A 24,438-nucleotide genomic window follows, 5' to 3' on the forward strand; every position below is an offset into this window, starting at 1 on the left:
TGGCATTTGTAGCATTAGCTACAACGAACAGCAGATAGCTAGCTCCTATAATGAGCAGGGCCTACAAGTGAATGGGTGTACAAGACGCAGAAATCATTTCAATGCAAGCCTGTGCTAGTAAAAAAAAAAGGTTACTCATCGTCAGGTACAGTGGTACCTCTACTTACGACTGTAATTCGTTCTATAAGATCGGTCGTATGTTAAAACACTCGTATGTCGAAGCAATTTTTCCTATATACACCACGCTCACCTTCTTCTATGATTTCCTTCTTAGTTAAAATGGGAATCATTGCGCTTTTCCTTTTCCCACCATCCTTCTTAGGACTCATCATGAAGGGTGAAAATAAACAGCACAAACAGTAAATATGAAAAGAATATGGATAAGCCACATACTACGTGCACACACGATGTAGGTCGACTGCTGAGTGGCCGCCAACGCGCTAACTGCAAATTTCCACGCTCGTATCTTGGAATCGATATACATTTTCACGACTATCGCTACTCGTATCTTCAATTAGTCGTAAGTAGATGCAGTCGTAAATCAGGGTACCACTGTATTAGGTCCTCAGCTGGGTCAATTCTCGATTCAGGAAGGATGTGGCTCTGGAAGGATGTGGATCCGGGAGCAGCAAATCAGTTGCATGATAAATAGGTTAGTTTGGAAGGGCAGACAGAGAGAACAAATGCAAGGTCTAATACCAAATCTAGCCTCATTGAATAAATAATATATTATTCAAAATCGTAAAGTTGCAATTCTAAGGTTTCCGGCCTTTTTTTTCTGCCGCGCGGAGGTAGTGAGATTTATAAACCAGTTACTTTTTTTTACCTGCAAGACCATCTATGGGTAAAAAAATTAGCATGTTCATATTAAATTCAAATTTTCAATGTTATGCAAGTCATTTTGTTTTACTAATAATCTGACACCCAGTATTTTTCTCATTGATCTTGGTTGAGCTATATTAATTACTACAGCTCAGAACGTAAGCGGTTTAATCTCTACTTGAGCATTGAATAATAAACACATTCTATTTGCACTTTACACGCCAGCCTTTGGTTCACATGCAGCTGACTGCATGTCAGGTTACGTGCTACATAAGCACCGAACAGCAGAAGCGTAATGTAAAAACACAGGAGACCGATTTCTCTTTTATTCAGGTCAGTCAGAATAAGCCCATACAAGCACTTGAACTGAGAAGGCCTGCTCCAGCAGAGAATCTGTGGATGTACAAAGAACGGTTTGTTCTCTCCACCTTTGAAGCCCAGGAGCTTTCGACGTATTTAAAAAAAAAAAAAAAAAAAAGTGAAGACAATGTCATGTGACAAGAGGAAGTTCCGCTTTTTCTGATTGACATGTTTCATTAGACATTAACCACATGCAGAATTAGACATTGAATTTAGACTAAATGGAACAATCAATGAGGAGAGTCACTTAAATCATTATACAGAGTTGTCAAAAGAGGCTTACATATATTAAGGTTTTCCAAACGGGTGCATTTGATAATTCACCAGCAGTTCATTTGTGAAAGGTTTATGTATGTTATTTAAATAAAACTCTTAAACGGGTCAATGCAGCACACCTCAGTGTAAACAAAACACATACTCATTTAATTACATCATGCTGGACGATAATATGAAAAAAAAAAGAAAATCAATTGAAGTTAAACGAGTGCTTACAAAATTAGATGTCCACTATTCAACCCCAGCACAGGCAAGTATCAGTTCATTTTTTTATATTAATACAATTAACATTCTATTCTGTTCCCACTGGGCTTTAAAAAAATATTTTTTGGTCGATGGCGTACGTCTTTCCTGCTGGGAGTTTCCGGAAAAATAAACTGTTGCCTCTGCTCATGTTGCCCTGGAGATAAAGTAGAAAGCAATCTTTATCAAGATAGTGGAAGCCAATCTCAACCCTGACATTAAAAACTGTTTTCTTTATCGTTACGTCCTCTTGGATTCATGACTGACTATATGTAAAACTTGTCACCAGTGTTCAGTCTTCGGGTCCCTTGCAGCAGAGAGAGCTATGATGGTTTCCAGAAAACCTATCATGGTCAATTATGCAAATACATGACCTTTCACAAATAGAGGAAACATAAATATCATTAAACAAAGCTAAACCAGATATGGAAGATTGGCGAAGATTTAAAATGCAATTTGAAGTTGATCCTGTAATTCAAATAATATTTGCAGACCTGCCAACCTTGGGAAAATATTTTGAGTGATCGGAGTAATTCATTCTTGAAACTCCCCGAGTTCCAAGAAAATCGGTCATATTTTGGCACCTTTACCTGCGTGATGAGACGTGCATTCGAGTTCCAGATGCTGCCACATAAATAGACAGGAATATCTCTATCATTCAATCATTTCATATCCCATTTAGAATGCAAAATAAGAAGTAGATTTTTTCTGGGGGCCGTAAAATGTTGAGCTCCAGCTTTACTCCCAAGCCGGTCGCCACTGCTGAAGGACCAGTGCGCACTTGTGCACCGCTAGCATAGAGTATACGTGCTAACCCTTACCCTATCCTAACTACACCATGTCTGTCAAAAACTGATCAGCAGTGATCTCCTACGGCCGCGATGCACTCATGGATATAAATTCCCTGAAAGAACAACTTTGGAACATTTTATCCGCTGAGCCAGAGTAGCCAGCGGAAATTATACATGCCTACACGATCAACAAAGACAAAAACAACTATGCAGTTGCTATTCCACGCTGTTCCTAACTGAACGAGGATGCAACCTTACCATTCACCTTTGCCCAGCATCATTCTTGCCAATGTCTAGTCCCTGGAAAATAAGATGGATTCCAAAAGGACACAAAAAATTTGCGGCCTCTGCCTGACTCAGACATGGCTGAAACCGCTGGTGCCGGACCACGCCATACGTCCAGCTGAGCCCTTCATGTTCCGTGCAAACAGGTTGGAGGAGTTGGGGAAATCCAGTGGAAGCGTCTGCCTGGTGATCAACAGCAGCGGGTTTAACCCCAACAACATCAAGACACTCTCCCGCTCGCCGAACCGAGAACAGTTGACCATCTCATGCCGTCCATTCTACCTCCTCGTGAATTCAGCATAGTTGTCATCACAGCCGTTTATATTCCACCACAAGCGGACACTGACACAGCACTATCGGACCTACATGATGTGTTTTGCGGACCATACAGCTCTTTCACAGTGAGATAGAAACGCGATCTGCACAATTTTGGATATTGTCAGGCGATAAAATATTTAACCTAAATTTTCATTTACCTTGAAGTACCTCCAAACAGCCGACATGTTCTTTTGCTCTCTTTTGAGCATCAACTATGTTACATCATGTTTGTATCAGGATTGAGTAATGGATCATTTTTATGAGTACAGGTACTCCTCACTTAAAGACCTACGTGTTTAACGACCATTCTGACTTACGAGCCAGCTTTCTTACCAGCTCTCTGACCAGTCTGTATTGTGCACAATACTGCGGCGTCTCAGCATCAAGCATCTCATCGCGCATCACCATTTCAGTCTTGTTCCCGCAGTCTGTCAGTATTTAGTACACTAGCCTTCACAATCGCCATGCCCCCTCTCCGTGAAATAACACGGTCCTCGCTTACCGACCTGGTTGTAGAACAGGAACTCGTCGTTAAGTGAGGAGTACCTGTACATGAGCACAGTATTGGGCGTCTTCATTCGAACAGCACAGATTCTGAAAATATCTGATCGGCCGATCACCAGTCATGGCCGATCAATCGGTGCATCTCTATTACCAACGCTTTATATTTTAACATTACGGTCACATTTGTGATTACTCCCAACTTACCACTTCCCATTTTACCTCACAATGCAGCGTCCATGAATAATAAAGTACTGCTGCGTATCAGTGGATGCTGAGTGAGTGAGAGGGAGGGCTTACAGAACGAAAGGTCGCAGAATATGATTCAAACCCAGGGATGTTTAAATACCCAACAAATGTACGGTATTTTTTTGTATTGTTTGATTTATTGTTAATGAAAAGGGTGTGGCAAACCGTGTTTCTGAAATAATCACCTTGAAAGCTTCGCCGACACTTGCTTCAGTCAGCTAGCTCCCAGAATGCAAATAGGGTAGCCAAAGCCACATGGCTATTTAACATACTGGTGAATGGGCCAATCATTGCTTTGTTCTTGTGTTTTGAGGGAACGTTGAACGTATTTTTGTTTTGAAAAAAGCTTTTATTTAACAGTAGGAATAAACATGTTTTATAAAAGTGGAATTATTTAATTCTATATCACCAACCTCATCACGTCATCAACTTCTTCTGTTGTAACAAGGGGCGTTTCGCTGGTCTCCTCCGGTGGTTCTTGAAAATATTCTGTTTTATCGTCACATTCGGGTTGAAATCCACTGTTTGAAATGTTCTCCAAGTCCGGAGTAATATCAGATTCAGCGTTGCCGTTGGAGAACTGACTATCATCGCAGAAAATTAAGTCCAGTGCACGCCGCTTAAACTGACTTGGATCTATCGCACTGGTCAGATTAAGGTCCGAAATATAATTCAGAGCCTCTGCCACCCGCTTCTCGTAATCAAGAACAAAGTTTTAACAGACAAGTGAAACCAGATCCTCGTCTTGTAAACGGAAGTGATTGATGTCAGTGACACGTCCCCTCCACAACTTTGTCTTTGTGTGTGTGTGTAAAACACGTAAGATTTAAAGGTTGAATTCTATCAAAACGGTTTCACATCGAATATGGAGGAATGATGTTCACCTGGATGGTCGCTTTAAAGGAAACGATCGATCTGTGTTGTTCAGCTTCTCGGTAAATTAACTGTGTTTCCCCATGTTATTGAACGGGAATATTTAACTCCACGGTTTAACATTTATTATTATTATTAGTAGTAGTAGTAGTAGTAGTAGTATTTTGACCATGAATTGTGTGGTTGGTACACATAATGTGTGCAGGTTGGCAGGTCTGTATTTGGAGTTCACCTACATAGTGTTAATGTGTCCAATACCACAGCAGATGGTACTAGCATGCAGACAATAACCTTCACAATCTAATGCAAAAGTAGTTGGTGTGGCAAAAGGGTTGGTCTTGAAAGCTGATCTCTGGACCACAGCAGCAAGTAGGAGTCAAATGTTTTTGTTACAGTTTACAGCGAACCAACTACAAGGCAATTACGATGCAGGGTTAGTACCTGTAGTTAGATTTCACCATTCGACACAGTGAGGAACAATAACTATGAATGGGGCTCTAACATGTAAGGTTTTATTCCACCAATCTTGTTTCTTTCCATTGTAAATAGCACCTACACTGTTATTTGACTGGCAAGTTACTTCCTGGTGTTTATTGTATGCTTACGATTGGCTTTGATCTTTAAACTCCTGTTGGTCGCCACTAGTTAGCAGCATTTAAGCAAAGAGGACAAATGTCAGTGATTGAGTGAACATTGAAAGTCTTCAGATCGTTTAACTTTACAGAAAAATTGTCAGATCAAAATTCAATTTTGATCGGACTCTTCCCTTTCAAATTACATAAGCACATGCACGCTTACCTCTCTACTCAGATGCCTCCAGCAGTCCACCCAGGTAGGATACACCGAGGCATAAGGTGGCAGGCCACCGGCTAACCTGTGATAGGATTCGAAGAGTGGGGAGAGTTAGTGATATGAGCAGGAAACGGCAGAGCAGTGCACTGAGGAAGAGTGCGGCATGTTTCTCCAGAGCTACTTACCCGCAGTTATTGACGGCCATGAGGTTTGACACCAGGACGAAAGGATAAGTGAGCATGCTGGCGAAGAACTAGGGAAAGCAGAGGACAGTTAGCTGTTTTGCAGAGAGCGATCCACATGCTTTTCCCACCCGCCTTAATGCTTTAGCACAAGTCTTGGTCAACTTAACATGTGGGTATGTTGGCATATTGAGCGGGGCAGTAAAGTACTCAAATGTTTGATTACGTTTAGACAGTAAAGGATTAAAAAAAAAATAAAGTGTATGTGTACGGTAAAATACACCATGATTGCTGTATTAACAAACCTACCTCCACTACATTTTTAGACATGCCAGTCACATATATACATACACTTATCGGATTAGGATATATCCCTTGAAATGCATCTTGTGAAGTTACTGAACATGTTTACCAACTAGGTGTACCGATTGCAATTTTCTTTGGCGATTCAGATAATGAGAAAAAAAAAAAAAAAAAAAAAACCCTGGCCCACTAATTGCGATTTTGGCAGATTGGTATTTTCATTCAATTGTATGTTCATAATAAAACAGACTATTAAATAAATTTTACATTTCCGTGTGATCATTTTGAGTTTGTGTGATCAGAGAAATACAATTCTTATCATTTGGTTTATCTGCTGTACGTCAATGACAAATACATCATGTGATCTTATCACGCTCATGCGATAGGACAGCTGCACATACGGACCACACTGCAATTTTCAGTAGTAGCAAGTTTCAGTATAATGCAACCTGTAACTGGACACAACATACTGTATAACCAACATGGAAATGTCCAGTTGAAACTTCAAATTAAAGTCTCACTTTGAAGTGCAAATACACCTTTCTATAATACCCCTTCCCAAAACACACAATTTACAAACACATTTTTTAATCAATTGCCACACACCAATACACAAAGTGTGTACTGTACTGTATAAAAATAAATAGAATAAATTAGAATTTAACTTAGTGAACGGTAAAGCTTAAAAGTGGAAGTTAAATGTAAAGTAAAAATGTGCCTTGAAATTCAGAGGAGGGGTTTCCTCTCCTGGCACAGAGGGGAGTCATTGTAGGTGGCTATCGTGGTGGGCAGGAATGACCTCCTGTAACGGTCCTTATTACAGCGGCGCTGAAGGAGCCTCCGGCTGAAGACACTAACCAGCAGGTTGTGTAGGGGGTGTGCAGTGTTGTCCATTATGCTGAGCAGCTTATGCACCATCCTTCTCTCCACAACCAGCTCTAAGGGCTCCAGAGCAGACCCCAGCACAGAGCCTGCCTTCTTTTTCAGTTTGTTCAGTTTCTTGAAGTCTCTGGCTCTATTGCTGCTGCCCCAACAGATGACCACAAAAAAATTGCACTAGCCACAACAGACTGGCAGAAGATATGCAACATCTTGCTGCACACAGTGAGGGACCTGAGCATTCCTCAAGTTCAAACGGTCATACCTATAATGCAGTGAAATATCATGACACTGATTACGCATAATACTCTAAAACTACTGAAATGTGCATAATTGCCACGAGGTGCTTGCGCACAAGAAGTAAAGTCTGCTCTGTCCTTTCCTGTTGACTGCCTCAGTGATGCATTTCCAGTCCAGTCTGTTGTCCAGGTGAACGCCCAGGTACCTGTAACCCTCCACTACGTCTACCTCTTCTCCTAAGATGGAAATAGCGTTCGGCTTAGTCCTGCTCCTCCTGAAATCCACAACCATCTTCATCTTGGTCGCATTTAAGAGGAGGTGGATGTTTTCAGACCATGCCACAAAGTGGTCCACCAGTTCCCTGTACTCAGTCTCCTGTCCAGCAGTGATACACCCCACAACTGCAGTCATCCAAAAAATGTCTGCAGATGACAGGACTCCAAGTTGTATTTGAAGTCTGAGGTATACAGGGTGAAGAGGAAAGGTGAGAGTACAGTCCATTGCGGTGCACCTGTGCTGCTAACCACCCGCTCAGACACGCATTCCCTCAGCCGCACAAACTGTGGTCTGTCTGTCAGGTAGTCAATAATCCAGGTGGTTGTGGAGGCGTCCACCTTCATCTCTTGGAGCTTCTCTAGCAGCAGTGCTGCCTGCTTTGTTCAGGTAAAGTGGGCTCGCTGAAGCCGGTAGATGATGGCGTCTTCAACTCCAACCTAGGGGTGGTAGGCAAACTGCAGTGGGCCCAGAGAGGCGCTCACCTGAGGTGTAAGATGGGCCAATATTAGTCTCTTCAGGACTGTCATGATGTGTGATGTTAAGGCAACCGGTCTGTAGTCATTGAGGGCAGATGGAGAGGACTTCTTAGGTACCAGAACAAGGCAGGATGTTTCCCACAGCACTGGAACTTTCTCCTGGCTCAGGCTGAGGTTAAAAAGGTACTGTAGAATCTCACATAGCTGGTCCGCGCAGACCTTCAGGACCCTGGGGCTGATACCACCCCGTCCCGCAGCTTTGTTCTGGTTCTCTCTCCAGCTGCCTCTTCACCTGATTACAGGAAATAGACAGGTGGGTGGTAGAGGGGGGGTTTTTGTTTCTTGATGCAAGGGCAGGTGTTGATGGGGCTGTATTGAAGTCCATGGTAGGGGTTGGGGGGTGAGGGGAGGCACGAGGGGGAAGCTGCTCTGGGGGCAGGAAGGGTGTAGGGTCTGTGTGGCTGGGGGTAGAGGAGAAGGCAGCTGAGGGTCCTGTGCTGAACCTGCTTTAGAACATGTTCAACTCATTGGCTCTGTCCAGGCTTCCCTCAGCCTGATCCCTTTCACCTTAGTGGTGCTGTAAGCATCCCTCAAATTTGCATATGTCAGTCCAGCGTTTTATTTTCTCTGGTGGGGCAGTTGACAAATTGTTGAAAAGTTGGAAGTGTAGCAGAGAAAGTCTCCAGAAATTGCTATGAATGCATTTGGGTGTTTTGCTTGTGGTCTGGCAATGAATGAGCTGATGGCTTCACATGCCGCGTCAGCAACAGCTGATGGTAGGATGTAAACAGCAATAATGATGGCACATGTGAACTCCCTCGACAGACGAAAACTCACACGCTAACAGTTCGATGTATGGGCTACAGACACCCTCCTTCACAGCAACATGTCCGGGATTACACCGTCGGTTGTTCACAAAAAGCACCCCCCCCTCCATTCTTCTTAACACTGCATTCACAATCTCTGTCAGCCCCTACCGTCTGAAAGCCGGGAACAGTGGTCTTAGGTCCGGAATATGTTCATGCAGCCACGTCTCGGTGAAACACGTAATACTGCATTTCCAATATTCCCGCTGTGTCCTTGTCAGCGCTCTGAGCTTGTCTATCTTATTCGCCAGGGACCTCACATTCCCCATGACAAACGTGGGAAGAAATGGTTTATAGCTCCACCTCCTTGCTCTGTTTGACACCGGCCCTGCATCCCCGACGTCTTCTCTTCAACTCGTCAGGGATTTGGGGTCTCGCACCGGGCAGCAGTGTAGGCTTGGAGAATACAATCAGCTTGTCCCAGAGGTAAATACCCCCACACCCATTGGCATAGCAACCCAGCACAACAAAAGTTAAAAGCGCCAGAAATCCCTTGAGCCGCACTCTCCATATTAGCTTGAAAAAAAAAAAAAAAAAGCTACCGTATGGAGTAGAAAAGAAAGCGCAATATAAATACAAGAAAATACGGAAAAAAAAAACCATAAGACGTTGACCGGAGCTACTGCAACAGGCTGCCACTAGCACGGTGCCTTCTACATCACCCAAGGGACACCCACTAACATCTGGCATTTGTCACCAGTGGAAAATGAACATCAAAAGTTAAGACTTTTTTCTGCAGGAGGGGGGCTGTGAAATGTCACAGATGTGTGGATCGCACCACGGGGGCTCCGAGTCACTCCTGCGTAACCCTAAGCGGGTCTCTGCTGCCGAAGGACTGGTGCGCACTCGCGGCAGCCGTATCTATGCTGCGCCAACGGCTCAAAATCCTTTTTTCCCAAATTCATTATTTACAGATTTTGTGTCCTTGTTTTTCTAAGTTATTGTCTCCTCTACTGTTTTATTACCAATCACACTGGAACCATGACAGCCATTTTCCGGCGTACCCAACAAATGCACAGTATTCTTTTGTGTTGTTTGATTTATTGTCTCCTTAATTCAATTACAATATATAAAAACATTTTATTTTTGTGTAGTTTCAGCTGGCAGTATGTACCTGCGTGTTTTGACCAAGAATTGCGTGGTTGGTAAACAAAATGCATGCAGGTTGGCAGGTCTGCATTCTGTGGGTCGTAGAGCTCAGGGTGGTTTTCTACCATCTTGAGCAGTTCAAAGTGAATTCTAAGGAAAGTTATGACTGCAAGCATCACATGCACCCTTTTACAGCCTTCAGCCTGTTATCAGAGTACATATAGGCTACTATAGACTACACACTCAATGAAATGACTTAAAAAATAAATAAATAAATAACTAAAAAGTATGGTATTCCAACAATATGAGCACCAAGATAGTTAAGTGTGCTCTGTAATTAATTAAATTTAAATGTAATTTAAACAAAAATATTCAATTTTAAATACATCTTTACATCATTTAGCAAGCACTTTCGTCCAAAGTGACTTACAATTATTAATACAGATTTTTTTTCCCAGCCATCAAGAGCAATTAGGGGTAAGATGTTGCTCAAGAACGCTTCAACACTTCCTTTGAGGCTATTCTACAACAATTTGGTGATTTAGTGATACATTGGGTGCTTCTGTGTTTAAGCATTGACGAATGCAAGCCTGCTTTAAGGGAAAAATGTGATTTATCAGAGCAAATTGTAATATATTTAATAGATTTACAGCCGTCATACCCACATTAACATTTAGCCCACAGAAAAAAAATGAATAGCCTGTTAGTCCATCGATTGTTATGGTACGATGTACAACAACTTGATACAGACAATTGTAGTTTATTTATTTAAAATGGCGGTCTATTCCCTTTTAATTAAGTGGAAGGTAGATTTATGGATAGTGAATGTCTGTATCCTGCTCCCTTGTTATAACCTTGGTACAACTGATTTTGCACCTTATACACCACCTTACACCCATCCCCCACAAGGTGTGGCGTATTTGTGTTGGTGTACGGAAAAGAGAAAGATAAAAACCACACACCCCATGCACCTGTACCATTTCAGTATGTAATTCCATCAACTAAACCTGAATTCATAGTTGTCCGTCTTGGATCTCAGAAATATTTTGAGTTACCCAGCAATTGGCTGAAATTGAGACACTTCAAACTTACCCCCGTCACAGCTTGAGAGCAGTTCTTGATCTCTCCTGTGTGAATCATCTGTGTGGGGAGACCATTTTCCATAACAAAACAATCAATTGTACAGTCTGCAGATGAGCAGACTTTTGTTCAAAAGGCTGGGCTGAGGTCCTGAAACCAAGCTCAAGTGAATTTGAAAATAGAAAAGGCGTACGTGTACCAATTCGTCTATGGCATATGTGTTGATGAAGTGGGCCAAGAGGTTGCAGATCCACAGAGACAGGACGTCCCCGAGTAGACGAGGGATCAAACCACTGAAAATACAAAATAAAAGAAAGTCATAAGACTATGGGCTCTTCCGAAGTGACTCAGCTTAAAGTATTTATTTTTATCTTTTTTTAAAACATACTTGGGTGGGATGTTTAAACCCACTTCAGATTTTAGCAAGAAGCATGTTTTTGAGGCTTGTGAAAGCAATGGAAGTAAATGGAGAGCTATCAGTAGAAAATGTCACTTTGCAAAGGTAAATTCATACTCTTATGTAAACCTTTTGACAATAACCTGTAACAATAGTGTAGACATTTCAAGCCTGCTGAATTGCATGGCAATCCAGTCCCTCAAAGCATTTTGTTCACAGACAGAACCAATAGGCACTGAACATATGCAATAGCTACAAGACTAATACCCCTTTCCCACTGCACCAAAAACCCGCTAACATCTGGCATTTGTGGGAAAAGTTACATCCGGGTTTCAGTCCTGGGACAAATAACCCTGCAATAGTCATAGCATTTATCGTCTCTGATCAACTATGATGGAAACATGACACCCGGGTAGACACGCTAGTTTTCGCCCCTTTACCGGTGCGATGAAACGCATGTTGGAGTTCTGGACATAAATGGACAGGAATATCTGCATCATTAGATCATTTCATATCCGATTTAGAGTCCAAAATCAAAATTAGAAGGAGGGCGCTGTTGGAGGGAGGGGGCAGGTATGGATACTCCATGCTGCTTGTTTTTCCACACCCTCCAATCACACTGGAACCATAACACGCCCCTTCCCCTGTGTGTTGGTGACATCGAATGTGACACCAGAAAAAAAGCATACTCGTCTACTGGCAATGGGAAAGGCGTCAACAGCAGATTTACCCACATTTTAAAAAATAACAAAAAACCTGGGTATACCCGCAAATTTTGGTGTAAAAAACTCACGCAAAGAACCCCAGGATGCCTTCTTCTCTGTAGACAGTGACGATCGAATCAAACACACTGCTGTGAAGGGCATAAAATGACATTCACAAACTCTGCAGCTTTACCTACTTTTTGATCTAGGGGGGGGTTAAATAGTGAAACTTACCTGTATTTTGTTTCCCTCCCAATAAACTGGACCATGCATCGCAAAGTGATTACTGTTAAATAAAGTAAGACAGAACAGATCTTTTCACAGAGAACAGACAGAACATAACGGACAAGAAGTTTTCCAGATTATTATTATTTGTTTTTGAGACGATCGTTTTAACCTTTAAATGCAATTGTAACCTTCCACAAATCTAACCTTATTACTTTCTCTACATTTCTTAATATAAACCAAAACAGTGATCGATGTGATACGGACAACCTGTAACGGAGAATTCCCCAGCAACGTATATTAAAGCATTGGAGCCAGCTGGCACACTGGTCTAAAATACAATTCATAAAAGGAATTTTTAGGTGAGTGAGCGCCATTACCGTGCAGGGGATGTGTGACTATGGTGGCACAGGAGCGCGCGATCATCTCTTTGGTCGTCTGTCACGATGGAGAGGGAAATTGGATTATTTCGAGATAAAGAGCCGTTTGGCGTCAACCTGGATTGATCAAGGCTAGTCGTAAAATGTCCGAGCTGGCTTACCTCATTGAGAACATGCTGTAGGGACCCCCCATCAGCCTTATGGCTGCTGCCGACAACCTGAAGGGGTTGCATCACATTTTAAAAGTTTGACCGAGAGAAGTTTCCTACACAAAGTTTCGTTTTTTTGTATCCTGAACAGTTAAACAAATACAAATTGATTTGAAATTTTAGTTATCATTTCAGAAGATGAAGCCTTTTTATATAGAGTCTCCTCTGAAGCGCCCGGTGCAAAGAAAGTGAGGCTCAGGCTGCAAAAAGAGGGTTGAATGTGTGCAATGTACTGCTCAAATAGGTGTAATCTATTGCTCCAATAAATTATGCCTCGACCGAGACGACAAAATAAATAGATCTAGGAAAACAGGTGTCAAATTAATACAATTAGTTCATATTTATCATATTATATAATATTGAATATCGAGTGACAATTTTACTAATTGTGGTTCTAATATGCTTATTATATTTAGATAAAAGTTCTAATTTTTTTTCCTATGTTAAGAACAAATTCAAACAATATTGATGATTCCCAAATTTTTGGTTAAAATATGCACGACTTTAGCACAGATTTGTATCTATATCCCTATTCTCTAATTACAAAGGAAAGGAAAAAATATTTTTCTCTGATGTTAATTTCATTCTGTTGCTGTGCATAAGGCAAAGAAAACCTTTCTAGTAGGGCCTTTTTGTCTGTCCTTTTAAAAACAGTCTTAGGACAGGTCCGGTAATGACAGGGCCTATCGCTTTAAGACATTGCATTGTGGGAAATGTAGGAGACCTGTTGGCGCGTAGCTCGAGGAGGATGCAGATGACGGATCGCAGATGTGAGCCAATACACTTGTTGCGTGTAATGACTATTCTAAACGTTAAAACCTTGCTGTCTACTACCTGTCCTCAAATAAATGCAAAGTCCAAAGAGTACTGCCTCACGTTGCCTCTGTGGAAGGAACGTGGTCCCATTCCAACGGACTAAACACTGCATGTGAAAGCTCTCAAGAGACCTTCCATCAATTTTATAAACTTTTGGGACTATGATAAAACTGACAATTCAGACCCATAGCTCTGGAGCTGCAAGCGAACTCTATGTGTAAGGTCACAAACATGGAATGTTGAACTGACTTGGGTGTGCGTAAGGAATGATAATTTAAGTGCTAAAACCCCAGCAGAGATGGCTGAAGAGATATACTAAAGTTATAGTAGGCCTATCCCCGCCAGCTTATTATCTACACTGACAAACCTTTAATAGTTATTTAATATTCTCCAAGATTACATTTCATCTTCACCAAAATTAACAAACAAATATTGGCGTCATTCAAGACTTAGTTAAGCAATGGAAAGTTACATGAACATTTGGAATTTTACATCCTGCTACCCGTGGATTCTTAACCCTAACCATTGGTATGATATAACATTTATTGCCACTTTATCTGTGAAATTTCAACGGATAAGATAGTTCTTCGGAACCAGATATCGGCCAGGCCTTACTTTCTAGGCTGTGGTGCTAAACCCAATACAATCACAAGTTAAAGGGAAAAAACTAAAACCAAACAACCCATTGTTCTCTTCGAAAACCCTTTTGAACATGGTAAAAAATAAAGAAATTGCTCACCTGAAACTGGCCTCGTTCATGACATCTCTGGAACGGGGGAAGAACTTAACGTTAAGAGACATTCTTCATGTCAGAACCAAAATCCACAAAGTACATTGCCACAGAGAACATTTCATTAAAAAGGCAGATATTGGAACAGTCTTTATTAATGCCTTGAGTGATATCCAACATCCATAAGCACAAACATAAGTGCTTGAATGGAGTTGAGGTCTGGGGCAAATAGAAGATCCGCTTTGATGCCATGGGGAAATATTTCCACAAAGCCAAGAAATTAGATGATTAGTGTATAGTAAAAACACAGCAGATATACATGATTGACACATTGCAGCTTAAAGTATATTAACGATTTTTACAATTGGTAGTACAATTCATTTTTATGCTGATAAATCGGAATCAAAGTTGCAGTTGCAAACTAGCTATTGACTACATCAATCCTGATTTCCTCTTTATTTAGTAGTGAACTTAATATCTGTGTACTGTCTTCCGATATGATTTCATCAGCATGCTTCAGAAATGCTTATGTGCGTTTCAGCTTTATCAAATCAACAGTGTAATCCAGTGTTAAGAACACAAATTTAGGCTTGGACGATTGTGCAAAATTCCTGGACAAGGGACCAGTGGGCCTCAGTGCTGTTCTCTGATGAAAGTCGATTCACATTGAGCAGAAATGATGGCCGCCAATGATGTTGGAGACGTCAAGGAGAGCGCTATGCATCAGCCACTGTTGTCACCAGACAAGCCTTTGGTGGTGGTGTTACAGTGTGGGCAGGTGTGTCTAGTCAATACAGACCTGCCCTACACTTTGTGAATGGTAGTAACAAGCCCACACTACCTGAATAACATCATTAATCCAGTCATTGTGCCCCTGCATAAACAACACCTGCATAAACCAGGCCTAATTTCATCTTCATGGACGACAATGCTCCAGCTCATCGAGGTCGCATCATTAGGAACGGCTGCTGGAGACTGGGGTACCTCAAATGGAGTGGCCTGCACTTTCTCCAGAGCTGAATCCCATAGAAAACCTATGAGATCAGCTGAGTCGCCATGTAGAGGCTCGTAACTCTGTAACCCGGAACCTCGATGACCTGAGGGCCGCCCTTCAAGAAGAGTGGGGTGCCATGCCTCAGCAGACAATAAAACGACGTGTGAACAGCATGAGACGTCGTTGTCAAGCTGCAATTGATGCTCAAGGGCACATGACAAGTTATTGAGACATTGACATTTTTTGTTGTGGTATACCCACCGCTGTTGTTGGCTTTTGTTTCAATAAATTGTTTGAGATGAGGAAATCACCATTGCATGCTTCTACTTAAATGCCCTACTTTCATGATATATCACTTTTTACATTTTCCATAAATTTTACCCGAAAGCCAAATATCCCAAACTTTTTGAGTAGCGTGTGTGTGTGTGTGTGTATATATATATATATATATATATATATATATATATATATATATATATATATATATATATATATATATATATATAAATAATTTTCTATTTATTTTTTAAATCGTCTGTCATCTCTGTCAATTTAAAGTGATTTACGAGGTAACGCACAGTTCCGCAACGCCAAAGCAAATACAAACCCAAAATATATAATACAATAGTAATTGCCTTTGTTTCCTGATGCTGCCCCACTGGGGAGCAGATTGCAGATGGCTCCTGAATGAGGCAAAACGCCCCACAAGCCGTGGACTTCGCACACCGTTACCAGGAATTTCTCTCTATTGTGTGTTCACTGTGCAACAAACTGGATTAATTTTTATTTAACTTTGCAAATGTGAATTGATTCACTAATGTTAGCCAAAACAATTACAGTACTAGAGAGTCAGTGTCACGCATGTACAGTATGTGCTTGCTGCGAGTGCCAACACACAGTGAAAACTAAATTGACTGTTTTGCTCAGGACAATTTTATCCGAGGTTATTTCCCCCTCATTCTATGATGAATTGTAGCTTATCAAGAACTGACGTCACAACATATAGAACTATAACAGCCTTCCAAACCAGCTTGGATTTTAAGTGGGCCAGGCATTAGGCAGAGGTCATCAGAGTCAAGCATTTGACCTAAACCGCATCATTTGCCAGACAAATGGCACCCCAACAACGAATTAGAAGATATAACCTAAGTGATTTTCAGAATACATACCACTCCAAGTTCAGTTATTCAAAATGACTTAATCTTAAACCACACCAAGTCCTTCTAAACAGTGTCAATTTTGATTTGTGCTTTGCTTATTTTGAAAATTCATTGCACTTAGGATATTATACTGCCTGTATCCACAACAACATCAATTGAACACACTGTAGCAGCTGTTTGTTGAATTTCATTTAGTTATCTGGTAAGTACCACCCCCAAGGGGCGGGATATATTAGGCAGCAAGTTAACAGTCAGTTCTTGAAGTTGATGTGATGGAAGCAGGAAAAATGGGCAAGTGTAATGATGTGAACAACTTTGACAAGGCCAAATTGTGATGGCTAGACTGGGTAAGAGCATCTCCAAAAAGGCAGGTCTTGTGGGGTGCTCCGGTATACAGTGGTTAGCGATGATATAGGCTTTTCAATGGCCGATGCCGATATTCAGAGATACAATAGGCTTGGGCCTATTTACGATTAAGTCGTCTATCGGCGATCGACTCCCTCGATCGCAATTGACAAGACTTTTTTTTTTACCATTTGTTTACCATGTCCTGAAACTGAAGCGGGGAGAGGAAGAGACTGCCGCCCTCTCTGCTCAGCGCTGTTGGAAAAAAAAGGCACATGGACCCCCAGCTCTGGTTTTAGGCATTTTGCTGCTCTGGTCAAGAATGTACAGTAGGGCAAAAAAGTATTTAGTCAGCCACCAATTGTGCAAGTTCTCCCACTTAAAAAGATGAGAGGCCTGTAATTTTCATCATAGGTACACTTCGACTATGAGAGACAGAATGGGGGGAAAGAATCCAGGAAATCACATTGTAGGATTTTTAATGAATTAATTGGTAAATTCCTCTGTAAAACAAGTATTTGGTCACCTACAAACAAGCAAGATTTCTGGCTTTCACAGACCTGTAACTTTTTCTTCAAGAGGCTCCTCTGTCCTCCACTCCTTACCTGTATTAATGGCACCTGTTTGAACTCGTTATCAGTATAAAAGACACCTGTCCACAACCTCAAACAGTCACACTCCAAACTCCACTATGGCCAAGACCACAGAGCTGTCAAAGGACACCAGAAACAAAATTATAGACCTGCACCAGGCTGGGAAGACTGAATCTGCAATAGGTCAGCAGCTTGTTGTGAAGAAATCAACTGTGGGAGCAATTATTAGAAAATGGAAGACAAACAAGACCACTGATAATCTCCCTCGATCTGGGGCTCCACGCAAGATCTCACCCCGTGGGGTCAAAATGATCACAAGAACGGTGAGCAAACATCCCAGAACCACACGGGGGGACCTAGTGAATGACCTGCAGAGAGCTGGGACCAAAGAAACAAAGGCTACCATCAGTAACACACTACGCCGCCAGGGACTTCAATCCTGCAGTGCCAGACGTGTCCCCCTGCTTAAGCCAGTACATGTCCAGGCCCGTCTGAAGTTTGCTAGAGAGCATTTGGATGATCCAGAAGAGGATTGGGAAAATGTCATATGGTCAGATGAAACCAAAATAGAACTTTTGGTAAAAACTCAACTTGTGTTTGGTGGAGAAGAAAACTGAATGGCATCCAAAGGACACCATACCTACTGTGAAGCATGGGGGTGGAAACGTCAGGCTTTGGGGCTGTTTTTCTGCAAAGGGACCCGGACGACTGATCCGTGTAAAGAAAGGAATGAATGGGGCCATGTATCGTGATATTTTGAGTGAAAACCTCCTTCCATCAGCAAGGGCATTGAAGATGAAACGTGGCTGGGTCTTTCAGCATGACAATGATCCCAAACACACCGCCCGGGCAACGAAGGAGTGGCTTCGTAAGAAGCATTTCACGGTCCTGGAGTGGCCTAGCCAGTCTCCAAATCTCAACCCCATAGAAAATCTTTGGAGGGAGTTGAAAGCGCGTGTTGCCCAGCGACAGCCCCAAAACATCACTGCTCTAGAGGAGATCTGCATGGAGGAATGGGCCAAAATACCAGCAACAGTGTGTGAAAACCTTGTGAAGACTTACAGAAAACGTTTGACCTCTGTCATTGCAAACAAAGGGTATATAACAAAGTATTGAGATTAACTTTTGTTATTGACCAAATACTTATTTTCCACCATAATTTGCAAATAAATTCTTTAAAAATCAGTGATTTTCTGGATTTTTTTTCTCATTTTGTCTCTCATAGTTGAGGTATACCTATGATGAAAATACTTTTTTGCCCCACTGTATCTTGTCCAGACAATCCCCCACATTGACACCCGACACCCTGTACATTTTTTTTTTTTTTAATAGAGAACGCCTGATAAAAAGGGCACGGTGGGGCCATGAGGCAGGTGCTCGGACAGCCCCCCTCTCACACATGTAACTCACAACCGGATTTTGTCCGTGTCAGACATGTTTACACTACCTCGAAATACTGTTTGGTTTAAGCGTGGAGGGGATCCTGGGTAGAGCGTGCAGGCTGCGGAGTTATAGCACACCTAAGATGTCTGACGAGGCTACCAACTTATCTTTTTTGGCCTTGATACTTCATGTATTTGGATGTAATATAACCGAAAGAGTGGAAAGGAATACGATGCAAAGCAGAAAGGAGTTCAAAGCAGCTACACTCCGTGCACGGAGGTAAATAACTGGCGCATGAGAATGCTTCAGACAATAATCTGCTCTATTCACATGGGCTCAATTAGACATTAGGCAGACTTTGTACTAGGGTGCTGGCTGCCTTAAGTCTGGTCCAAATGATTTGGATATTTGCATTCACACATACAGCTCCTCCAGGTAATGTCCAGATAATTTCAGGGCGGCAGTTAATGTATGAAAGCAGCTTGAGTCTTGCTAATGTTGTGTCTTTAGCAGTTTACAGACCTTAAACCCTTAAATTGCAACAAGTTGATCAATTATCATCCCTTTAATTAAGTACTAAAATTAAAGTGTTTCAAATGCAGAGGTAAAACGATAACTGACAAAACAAAAACGATGACTGTAATTTATAATCATTAAGAAGGCTCAGTAAATACCCATCCCAGATAGCGTTCTATGTTCATCTGACCTGTCAGGATAAACATGGAACAACCTGTCTGAACAACCTGTCACTCAAAGTAAATCCAAGTGGTAACTAATGTATGTTCCCATGGGACTCAAGGTTCATACGCTTTGCAGGGGCGGTAAATGGACAAATGTATTGCAATTAAGGGTTTACTCACAGTGGAAATTGCTCACTCACAGTAGAAAGCAGCATACAGTGCTGCTTTAAAGATTTAGATGCCTATACAAGCCGAGATTTATTTATTTTTAAATGTAACTGTACAGAATAAACAAAACGTCCCAGTTACCTCGAGCAAAATGTTCATGACACCTGAGAAGATTGGTGAACTTTATTCTGGCCATTCATACTCGTCAAGCCTACCTGCAAAATGTTGCTGTGAACAACAGTACCAATGGTGCTGGCACAGAGGCGTGGCGCCAATCCGTTGAACAGTCCGGCTTTGCCGTCGATCTTAGTGATGTGTTTTGCTGAAATATTACAAAAAGGTCAGGGTATTTATTTTAATTAATATCAGGAGATTCATATAGATAACATGCGTATACGTTAGGGGTGTCACGATTTCACTTTCAATTTTAAGGTTACGATTTGATTTTCAAGTTAAATATATGTATTTTTCAACACTGACGGCTATGCCATTTTCAGACTATCGAGTCTAAGTGCATTTCTTCTTCTCTGCCCTCCATATTATTCTAATCTGACTTTTTTCCTAATTCTACTCTTATCACAACATCATGTTCCATTTTGCATTATTATCTTTCATATCACAATCCAAATCATATCCATAACATTAACTACTAGTATGGAGCACTTCTCACAAGCTGCCGTTTTCTGTTCTGCCCTCTTAAGTGGACACATCAAGTGGAGATATTGTAAAATCACATTTTATTGAATCAGGGCACACTTTCTTTAAATAATTAGAACACAAGCTGCCAGCTCTGGCACCTGCAGCTCAAAGGCAGTGTAGTTTGCACCTTTGTACCTACCATAAGCAAACAGCCCGGGCAGCTGGTAGACTTGTCTGCCGAACAGATTCCTACCAAGGGATGGGGGTAGCGGTTCATGTCCTACCTGGTTGGGGGTGGGGGGATATTAGTTCACATTGCTAGACATGGAAAACGTATGCCCTTTCAGTTGATTAGAATCTGTTCATTCAGCAGAGTATATTTTCCTACCCATGGTGTATGGATGTACTGAGAACTAGCATTAAGAAAAACCAACAAATCTCAAAAAAAAAAAGCCACAGGATGGATGGATAGATTATATTATATATAGTGCATACCATAATACTAGCGTATGATACAATACTAGGGCAAGGGTTGAGTCGCTCCACGTCATTACGACGTTACTACTAGATTATCACCATGCCCAAACTTTAAGACATTACAATGTTATAACCATACTCACAGGTGTCTCGGGACACGGTTTCAAAAAAGGCAATGCCATTTCTATTCCCTCATGAAAACGAATGCAGCACCCGACCTTCAGGCGCACTTGGTTAAAGGCTATCGTTTAATAAGCCAACAATGGTGCAGACCGGTCACGACACCAATTCGGTGAATAATCCCGACCCAGCTCATCTCAGTGTCGTTTATGTGGAAATGTGAACTATAACCGTAAAAGACGTACCCTACCCCATTTACAACCGGACGTTTGTTAACGACGACGCCGCGGCTAGTTTACGTTAGCTAGCTAACCCAGCCTGACCTTTCATCGCGGTGTCAAGACGTTTAAACCGACACACAAACGCCAAGGATCTATTTATCGGAATCCCGTTACTCCCTTACTGGACAACCGGTTCGACGCGACGGCCCAAACTATTATTCATCACTTAAAACAGACTGTATTCGAAATGAGACCCGAGTTTCAGTCGAATGTAGCTGCTTCCTAAACTGCCCTGCAGCCGAGCGCTTTTAATCCACCACCTTTTTTACGCCACTCTCTCCCGTTGCGTTTTACCTTCGACCTGTTTCGGTCCCGATGCGGGGGAGCACGGCTTACCTGGACCAACACTTTGATGTACATTAGGGGGTGGGAAAGGATGGTTAGTCCAGACCCCAAGATGATTTGGCCACACGTGTCCGCCATTACGGAGAGGACTCTCCTCCCTATTACCGGAGAGGCAGCGGAAGTACGAAGGGACGTTGTCTTCTTCTCTGCGTTACATCAAGGGCGCTACATGCGGAAGTTACATTACCGTCATCTGGTGCCGGGAAAAGGCACTCGAGACAAAAAAGATTCTATAACTGCGTTTCACATATCTTTTTCCTTTTCGTCTTGTGTTTTGGATTCCGCCAGGGCACAACGCTAATTCTGTTAACCATTACAAACGTCACAAAACGTCACAAATTGCGCTTGCAAGCCATCCAAACCCAACCCACACTTTAAGTATGAAACCCGTGCTGGTTCTGTTAAACACAGAGCTGGGCTTTTGGCTGGACTTGATGAATTGGTAGCAACGCAAGAGCTCATTTGCATTGTCCATTATTTTGATAATTTTATGTGTGTGTGTGTGTGTAGTGTGTGTAATGTCCGTATATGGAAATTACAGTAAGGCTGTATTGACTGGAATTAATTAATGTCATCGAGTATATATGGCCACAGACTAAATAAACCAAGATCACTGCCTTCAAAATTGTATCCCATTGCATGAATAAACCGCTTGAATTTTGAATCTTGAATGTTATATGAAAAAGTTGAACTTTTGATGTTTTTTCTCCAGTTGTGATCTTCACAGGTATTCTTTGGACCCAATTTTGGTCCAACTTTTAGGTGTCTGGGAAAAACATTTGCTCAACTATCTTAACCTAGGAAACTGTTCCGATTTTCATCAGGATTTTGGAGCGGTCAGACTGTCCTTACCCAGAAGTTTCCAGTAGATGCCCCTCAGGTAGTTTTATTATCATTCTTCTTCTTCTGCTTCTTCTTCTTCTTCTTCTTCTTCTTCTTCTTCTTCTTCTTCTTATTATTATTATTATTATTATTATCATAATTATTATTGTTGTTATTTATTATTTTTGTTCTTAACAAAATGGCCGTTGAAGTGTCTGGCTTGCAGGAACTGTCAAACCTACAGACACAAATGAATGGTCGTTGTATTCAGGGCAGTCCAGACGTACCGTCGTCCAAGTTCTCATACATATCGCGGTAATGCCGGTGGTCCAGTTTATGTGGGGGTTGTGGACCTGGAGTCAGGGATAACCCAGAACCAGGGGGTTTTGGGGAGAGTCGATGAGGTGGGATGCCATGGATTCCTAGGGGTTCCCGGACAGCAGCAGCTCAAGGGGGGCTGTCTATCCCAGTCAGGTGTATCCCAGTCAGCCCCTTGACCCCCATCGGTTCGGCGAGAGGAACGGCCACTAAGCCCAGCTGGCGCGCCACTCTCTTATCTAGGAAGCTCTCATTCGTGCCGGAATCTATGAGGCCTGAAAGCGGAACGGTCAGACCACCCCAGGAGAGGGCGGGAGATAGCAATGGACGGGGGGGGGGGGTTAGTGCTCTGTACGTTTTTCCTCACCTACATCAGATATGTCCCTTTAGATATCGACGATGTTTATAACAAGCAGGGTGACGACCACAACCTTCACTCCTAGGGCCCCATGTGGCACAGTCAGACAGCCAAGTGTAGGTGGACATGTAGGTGCTGTCATAACGACACTGCTCTCTCAGGATGAGAACGTTCGATCTCGACTAGCTTCCAGTGGGTTTGATACCAGCATCCACAGGACGGTCAGATGAGATAATCTATAGACTCATGGGTAAGGATAAGGAGGTAGTGAGGGTCAGTTTACGCAGCGACACATAACTCGATCACATTAATCATCCAGAAATTATATATGGAATCATCAAGCAACACTTTAGCGATGTATCGTATTCAAGCTTGCCACTTGCAGACTTTTATAGTGCCATACCAAGTGCCGCCATACCACAGTGAGGGCCCATATGAATACTGGCTTCGCTTGAACAGAACAGCGGACGTTGCGGAAGAATGCATTAAGCGGCAGGACAGGAGAGCAGAAAGCCTCAATAGTGATATTGCACTGATGTTTACAAGACACTGCCCAGACCCAAACTTGGCATTCATAGTCAGAAGTAGACTTGCAGAACAGTGGACGCTGAGAGATGTTCAAGTGCATTTGGATGAGTACCAACGTGAACACAAATCTAGAGCCGGTATCTCCTTCCATGCACCTCAGAACACTTTTCTTCATGACTGCAATGTGCAATCTATGGGTCCCCTAATGGCCGGGGGCCAGCTCCAGGTGAACCAGAACCTCACCTGTTAGTAACAAAGGCGAGCAATGTACTGGGCTCCCTAGAGCAGCAGCTTTTATACCAACAGCTCAGAACTCTCCTTTTGCACGTAGCGAGCTGTGTAATGTTCCACCTCAGCCAACAGAGCTCCAAGCATGTAGGCAGTCCACTTTGGAGTCCCCTCAGCCTAGTGCACCACTCTTGACCGAAAAGTCCAGCCTCCACTGTATGGGGGACATGTTATCTTCAGTTCTTGACATTCTGTCAAAACAAGAGGAGCCAAGGGTACACCGGAATAGCTTCCCAGGTGCTTCTTGTGCCTGCCGTGTATGTGATGATGCATCACACACCACCATCCCTTACTGTCAGTCTGCAAGTCTGTGCTTCAAATGCTACGCCCCTGGACATATCAAGTTGTCCTGCCCCACACTATTAACAAACCAGCAGCCTACTCATCCTCCCAATGTACAACAACACGTTGCTCAGACTGCCACCCAGTTCATTCAGCCCTCCCTGCAACACCAGGTAAACTAGAGCGGTGAGGGAATGTGCACGTATGACCGAAATTGCCCTCTGTGATCAACCAGACGTTGAGTCGTGTTATGCTGCCATCAATGAACTATCCCCCGGGTCACCCAGAGTCATAC

At 42.4% G+C, this 24,438-nt stretch overlaps 2 protein-coding genes across 3 annotated transcripts in view; both read right to left on the minus strand.

Moving 5' to 3' along the window:
* The window catches only part of tssc4 (tumor suppressing subtransferable candidate 4), a 142,154-nt gene that overhangs the window by 17,933 nt on the left and 99,783 nt on the right, over nucleotides 1-24,438 (minus strand). The gene's annotated exons all lie outside the window — the stretch shown is intronic.
* mtch2 (mitochondrial carrier homolog 2) lies at nucleotides 1,134-21,663 on the minus strand. 2 transcript variants are annotated; one of them, XM_079997898.1, is made up of 13 exons: nucleotides 21,539-21,663; nucleotides 20,524-20,608; nucleotides 19,901-20,007; nucleotides 14,372-14,398; nucleotides 12,769-12,825; nucleotides 12,608-12,665; nucleotides 12,237-12,288; nucleotides 12,092-12,151; nucleotides 11,101-11,194; nucleotides 10,914-10,961; nucleotides 5,696-5,763; nucleotides 5,517-5,592; nucleotides 1,134-1,858 (listed from the first exon to the last, which is right to left on the minus strand). In XM_079997898.1, exons 1-13 carry the CDS (start codon nucleotides 21,623-21,625, stop codon nucleotides 1,772-1,774), a joined length of 906 nt encoding a protein of 301 aa, XP_079854024.1. In that variant the 5' UTR covers nucleotides 21,626-21,663; the 3' UTR covers nucleotides 1,134-1,771. The 2 variants fall into 2 exon arrangements, with proteins under 2 accessions (XP_079854024.1, XP_079854023.1); XM_079997897.1 differs by having other exon boundaries at nucleotides 11,095-11,194.

The sequence above is a fragment of the Zeus faber genome (genome assembly GCF_960531495.2).
Source record: "Zeus faber genome assembly, chromosome: 3".
NCBI classification, from domain to species: domain Eukaryota; kingdom Metazoa; phylum Chordata; class Actinopteri; order Zeiformes; family Zeidae; genus Zeus; species Zeus faber.